The 7,203-nt window shown below is 36.7% G+C and overlaps 1 protein-coding gene across 1 annotated transcript in view; it reads left to right on the top strand.

The window, feature by feature from the left end:
- The window catches only part of SLC9A9 (solute carrier family 9, subfamily A (NHE9, cation proton antiporter 9), member 9), a 652,487-nt gene that overhangs the window by 61,349 nt on the left and 583,935 nt on the right, over positions 1 to 7,203 (top strand). The window contains exon 6 of the mRNA XM_012647423.1: positions 1,481 to 1,557. Within this exon, the coding sequence (XP_012502877.1) occupies positions 1,481 to 1,557 (77 nt within the window). The remainder of the gene's footprint in view (positions 1 to 1,480; positions 1,558 to 7,203) is intronic.

Genomic DNA, 7,203 nt, shown 5'->3' with positions numbered 1-7,203 from the left:
AATTTTACCAGCACTAATGAAAAAATAGTTATTTGCATGGGGTAAGAATATCATTATCTTAGATTATGTGATACAGATTCAAACCTGAATGCTTAGCGTTCTAGAATTCTTCTAAACCTAGCCTGTCCAAGGCACAGCCTATTAGCCACATGCGGCTGTTGAACTCTTGAAATGTGCCTAGTCTGAATTGAGATGTACTTTAAGTATAAAATACACACCAGGTTTTAAAGACTTTTTATTTTAAAAAAAGAATGTGATATGTCTTAATAATATGTTATATTGATTTCAGATAGAACTGATAGTATTTCAGATATACTAGATTAATGAAAACATTACCTAAATGCATTTCACTTTTTAAAAAACATTTTAATGTGGCTAGTAGAAAATTTTAAAATGATCTATGTGACTTTTATTATATTTCTATTGGACAGTATTATTCTAGATGATTATAACCAAAGAGTTCATTTGTTAATTAATGTTGAGTTTATCCATCAAAGTGAAAACTCAAGAATGACGTTTACGCTCAGAGAAAGTCCAGTTCTGCAGTTTCTATGCACTTGTTTGACACCACTGGGGCACAGCCTGATTGTGCACATTTTGTACATTATAATTCACATAAGAGTTTAAGTATTAGCATTCCCTGAGCCACAGAGTGAGCCTTTGTCCTGTATGGTTTTCGAAATGCAGAGGTAAGGTAGCTGCTTTTCTGCTGCTCATCTCTCTCCCTGAGAGACTCCTGGGGCTGCTGTCCTCCCCTTGACCTATCTCCAACACCAGGCAGCTTGTTCATCGCAGACCCGGTTCTCTCTTGTACTCCAGGCTCCCTCTTGCTGTCAGTTCTGGCTACTCAGATTTCACTTAAAGAACTGAGAGTTTTCCTTAAGTAAGCATTTGAATAGATTTAGAAGGCTGGATTTACTCCGGTCATCCTTCCACGTTCCCAGCCCCAATGCTAGTAGTCATTTTTGGCTGATTTATTAAAATAAAGTGAATTGTTATACATTTTAATTTCTTGGTTTCATCACATTCAGAATACATATAAAAGTCAGAGATCTAATAAAATTCAAAAGGCAACTTAAATCTCTTAGAATATTATTTTTTTAAATAGTAAAGGAGTTGCATTCATAATAAAACTTCTTGAAAACTGTCTCTTCCTTTAGTTGACCTAGAGTCCTACATAGACATTTCCTCAATCCCTTCCTTCCCTCTCAGGTCCAGCCAGTTCTGGCAGTTGTCTCTGTCATCCTTACCTGATCACCTTCCAGAGGGTTTTTTTTTTTCTGTTTCTTGTGTTTTCCCCCTGTCCTTTGCAATGTAAATCAGTTAAGTCTCTACAAGGCCAGGAATGAGGCTCCAAAACCAAAATGTGCCTAAGCAGTGAGAGAAGGGATGGCCTGTGAAATGCACACATTTATTTTTATTTCCTGTTGCATGAAGAAAAATACTGATGTACTCTATTAAATATTTTTTTTCTCCCCAGAGACACTTTTTTCAAAACTTAGGATCTATTTTAACATATGCCTTCTTGGGAACTGCCATCTCCTGTGTTGTCATAGGGTAAGTGACATTCGGAGCTCTCGTTCCAGGTGACTGTGGGGCCTGTGATCTGTAAGAGGGATTTCACACTTCCTGGACTCCTGCTGGCTGGCTGAATTGTCTATTTTTTCAGTATATCACACCTTTATACATTGTTCTGACTTAATTCCAAGGCTTGTATGTCTTCTGATAAGCACAAGGCTTCGAATAAAGCAAACTAAAGGATTTCTGGATTTTCTCTGTGAGTTTTGGACTTCTGACTTAGGGAATGTGGATCATTTGGCTTGAGCTATATGAAGCACATTGCTTTCTTTTTCTAGTTTGAATAATGCAGATAGGCTCATTGCATTCTTTTTCCATCTTCTTTGCAAAACCCTACCTGTATTTGACAGAAGTACAATAGTAACTATATGTCAAGGGTTTTCTTTCTATGGAAGATTTACAGAGAGTAGTCTAGAACAGACATGTTGAAATATCAGCAGAGCATTCAAGGCTGGGATGGCTTTTTGGTTGATACACTGTAGAATGCAGACTTTTTTTTTCCTCATTATATTTTATTGCTTATGCTATTGAGCCCTAAGTTAAACAGTATAGACTCTGGCTTGCAGCTCATCATACAGCAAAATGTGGTCCAAAATGGTGATGCCAGTGCAATTCACTTACAATCCTATCCAACACATTAAAACACTGCTGCAGAAAAAAATGCCCAGCTGCGATGACAATGATGATATACATGTCTTAACTTCTCTGATACAGTCAACTCTACCTTTGATTTTTATTGCATCCAGTGATTATAACCTAAAATAAGAAACTGGTGCTAAAAACACATACTTGCCATGCCTCCAGCCCTTCTCTTATGAAATGTTTAGTGTGTGTCACTTGAAGGCTGAGGAGATGTTGGAAGGCGTCTTTACTGGTACCTGCAAGCAGGGGGATGTTATGTTGAATGCTCTCCTAAATTTTTCTTGAGTTGAGCCTAGAACAATCTGGGCTACATTATATGAAAATATCTAGCATGGTTAAGGCAGTGAGGAAGCTAAAGATTTTAGCACCTGATAGTAGAGGCTTGCATGAGTGTAGATTAGGGAGCCTCATCAAGTCTGGACACCTAAGTGGTCTTTGAACTATGAGTGACCTGAGAGACCAAGGGGACTTGAGCCTTCTCAAAGCATGTTCTGAGAGGGCTTTTCTGTTCTCTAAGTATGCAAGAGTTAAACATCTCCATTTCTAAACTGGCAAGTGTCTTAGATATCTGGGTAATTAAAGCCCCTCATTCTGAAGATGAGACATCTTGAAAAACTAATTAATTGGCTTAATCTTACCACCTCTGGGAAGCAGGACCCTGGTCAAGACAGAATTCAGAGCTTTGGCTCCTGACGCAGGAGGTCTTGCCATTGCCCCTCTTCCTTTAGCAATTTCTCTTGAATTCCTGTACATCCCTATACATGGGGTCTATACATTGACAGAGGGTTCTGAGACGTGTGCATTGCAACAAATGTTCCTTCATTTATGGCAAAGATTAATTTTAGCAGTTCTGTAATATGGGGATTGGAAATTTATGATGGATCCAAATTCTAAACTCTTGGACAATGGTGCCAATTATAGAATAACCAATCTTTATTATTACTCTGCTTCCTTTATTCAACTGATTTTAAGGATAGTCAAGTATATGTTCTTATATCATATGCTTTCCCTATCATGAAAAATCTAAATTCTTTCTTGGATCTTTCCTATAAAAAAAAAAAAAAGCAACAATATATGATGTGTGTATGTGTTGTCTATAATTGCCTTTTTCTAAAAAATTCCAACTTAAGAGATCTGGTAATTTTCATTTACTGGAGGTAAGAACCTATTTTAATTGATTTTAAGAGTATAGCCAATGATTTATAATGGAAAGTGATTTGAATAAAAGTATAGTCCTGAGAAAACTTTTAGAATTGTGTTCTTAGTTTGAACTGGGTATATTCTGAGTGACAGAAACTTGTAGGGTGCCTTCTTAATGTGAGTCATTAAGAAGCAGAAGGGATAGAACTACTAAACATTTAAAATCTTGGCTAGCAGGGTAAGAGAAATCATTGAAGTGTTCTAGTTTAAAGATGACAAAGTCAGATTTACATTTTAGAAAGGTCATTTTGGTGGCTGTGTTAAGGAGAAATTTTAAGGTGTGGAAAAGGTGGTAGGTAGAGGACCATTCAGAGGCAATTTCTGTAGGCCAGGTTGGAAATGATGAGGGCCAGGACTCAGGCAGTGGCAGAAAAGGTGGATATGGAGTCATTAGCTTGGTGAAATTCTGGGGGAGAATGGCATCACCAGGGTAAGTGTGTGAAGTGAGAAGGAAAGAGATCTAGTCAATAGCACTATTTGAAGAACGGGAAGAGGTGCTCACAAGTGACTAAGCAGTATAGGCCGAAAAAAAAAAAAAAAAAAAAAAAAAAAAAAGAAGGGAAGAAAAACAGGGAGGAAACCAACAGAGTATGTGTTCTGGAAGTCAGAGAAGAGGAAGAGGGAGGGTCCACAACGTCTAACACAGAAGAGGTCAAGTGGGATAGGAATTGTGGTATCCATAGGGTCTGGCCCCTAGGAGGTAATAGATGACTTTACACTTATCCTATGGGCAGAAATAAGTGAAGAGTATTGGCAAGTCCAGTTGTTTTAGGTATTGTATGATAAGAAACAAGAATTTATTTTTATGCCATCAATCTCAAATATGATTTCAGAACTTCTGAAGAAGAGGCACATGCTTAAATTCAGACCACGCTGACACTTTGATAACTTGGTGACCTCCATGATACGAGGTCAGAAAATTACTGGTTACATATATTTTTAATAAATAAATGGCAATAACAACAAACATTTATTGAATGCTCTATATGTACCATGCCCCTTTTTAAATTACTTCACACAGATAATCTATTTAATCCTCAAAATAATCCTATTAAGTAGATACTATTTAATACCCTCATTTAACAGATGAAACAACTGAGGTTTAGAGAGAATAACACAGCGGTAAGTAATAGAGCTGGGATTAGTAACTAAATCGTTTGGCTCCAGAGTCAGATTCTCCATGCCAAAAAACTGCTTTACTTCTGTTTGTTGAATATTAGCACTAAAAAATAAAGTTGTATAAATCCATCAATATTCACTAACATGCCATATGTTTCTTCATTAGCCAAGTAGGAGTTCTCATAGACATGGAAGATTTTGATTCAGGAATTCCATTCAAAAAGAATTCACATTTTTAAGGGATGCCTGAGTTTATGCAGATGTACTCATAGTTGCATGAAATAGGCAGGAGGAAGGACTCAGAATAGAAGTTAGACTGAACTCTATGAGAACAATTTCATAGAGGAAGTGGGTCCTGGGTAATCATTTAACAGAGAAAGATTTTCCATGACATCAAGTACATTAGTTCTGGTGGGTGTGGGGAACATTTTGCAAGGAGAGTAGGTTTCACAGAGCAGTGCCAGGGAACGTGGGAGCTAAAATGCTGGAGAGTCGGCTGACAGAAGGCCATGAAGCCCAGGATCAGAATGTATGAGAATGTGAAGGCCATGGAGACTGATTATGGGACACGAATGAAACTCAACTAGTGGGCCATGGTCTTCTGTAGGTACAGACTGTATCTAGTTAAACTACAGGTTAGTTTTAGAGCTAGATTCAGATGCTTTACAGAAATTGAGATCTTTGTGTTTATTTGAATGAATGAGATCTTTTAAGTTTTATTAATGTCCTATCATTTCAGAAATGAGATGTAAACCATTTTTCATAGTACATGCGAAAGTTTAACAATATTCTTTCAGAGAAAAGATCAGAGGAAACTTTTTTTTTCTTTTTAAAGGATGGACACTGTTCTTATAAATTTCAACCACCTTTTCTAGTACCGTCCCCCATTTTATCACTTAAGAAATAGTATCTTAAGTGCATGTCTTTAAAAAAGAGAATTGATGTATCTGAAATATTTTTCTATTCTTCTCTTCCATCTTTGGGAACTATTCCTTTATCTTTGAGCCTATGTCTCCATCCTAAATGCTATACAGTTATCCCAATGGCAACTTACCTGGTACTCACAAGAACTCATTAGTATCCATGAAATGCTTCTTTTTCTAAGAGCAGTAAAAATGAAATTCTTTTAGTTTCTCTGTTAATGAAGAATTAAAACAAATTATATGATTTCAAAAATATTTGAAGAAAGGGGCATAGATCTAAATAATCAAGAATGAGTATTAATTTTAAAAATAGCTCACTTTTTAAATTTCTTTACATGTGCCAGTGACCTAAGCTTTTTACATATATTATCTCATTTTATTCTTACTGTACCTTTATGAGGGCACATATGTAAAACGAGGGTGCTCTAGAACACATGTGCTTAGAATCTCCTTGTGTTCTTCCTCCCTCCTAAAATGACACTTTACATTTCCTACAGTATTCTACAATTAATAATTATATCTGTTGGACAAACCAAGACCTCAATAACTTCATATTCTTACATTTATCATTATGTTTGGAAATTATAAAAAAATCTAAATTTAATCTAAGAATTGGCTGTGAATATAATTGCAAACTGGAAATGAAACATGTATTTTCTTACCGAAGGTGGTTGAAGGGAAGGTATGAATCCCTTTTATTTGGTTAGAATGCTGGACTCTTGGTAACTCACTCAGGAAAGCATGGATTTATAAATGTGAGGTTGTTTATATTATTCATGTCAACACTCCTCAGAGCCTGACACCCCTGTCCTTCTGTCCGTGAGGCACAGGAGTGAAGGGGGCCTTATGGATGTTCTCCTCCTGCTCTCTCGTGTCATTGTGCCTGCTCAACTGAGGACCTTTAGATCTAAGTGTGCTTGGCACCGGTTCTGGAGTTACTGTTGCTCTGTCCTTATTTAGGATAGATACAGTGAGGCTCAGTTGCCCCAAAATGCTGACTGGAAGAAGGGACACACTTGCTAGTCTAGAACCCAAACCTGAAGATGTGTAGCCCACAGATGGAGGCTGAGCCATACCCAGTGCCTTCCTTAAGCTCCAACCCTGGAAAGACAATGACTTAAAGCAGGGTTCTCAACCAGGGGAAAAGAGACCCTGAGATGGCACATGGAAGAACTTCAAAGAAGCAGTGAATTTTTTATGGGAGAAAGTCTGCATAGATTTCACCATTTCATCAGACTCTCTAGGGAGTTGCAATCTACAAAAGCAAAAAATCAGTGTCTTTTAAGAGCCTGGGCAAAGACATAGTTGGAACAGAGAGGATTTTATATATCTCCATGTTTAACTACAACTGAAGATTTCTCTAAGATGCATTCAGGGTGGCCATAAAGTCTTAACACATGAATGCTGTTATTTTACCATGTTCTGTAAGGTAATAACAATAAACTGGTTATTGTATGCATTTGTCTGTATTCCCAAATTTGGTGACTATCTTGTATATATACCCAAGAGTGGAGGTGTTTTTTTACAGGGCCTACAAATCACTATTTATTTTTCCAAATTATGCAAATTGCTTTCTAAAGCTGTTGTACCAATTTTTCCTCTTAAATATTACTAATCTAGTAGGTATGAAATGAAATGATATCATGGTTTTCCTTTGTATTTCCCTGATTGTTAATTAAGTTAATTGATTTTCATATGATACGTTTTCAACATTTCTATTTTTCTATTGAATTGTTTTATA

Source organism: Propithecus coquereli, unplaced genomic scaffold, assembly GCF_000956105.1.
Source record: "Propithecus coquereli isolate 6110/MARCELLA unplaced genomic scaffold, Pcoq_1.0 Scaffold268, whole genome shotgun sequence".
NCBI classification, from domain to species: Eukaryota; Metazoa; Chordata; class Mammalia; order Primates; family Indriidae; genus Propithecus; species Propithecus coquereli.
The sequence above is the reverse complement of the archived record's forward strand: the minus strand, read 5'-3'. Positions and strand labels throughout refer to the sequence as shown.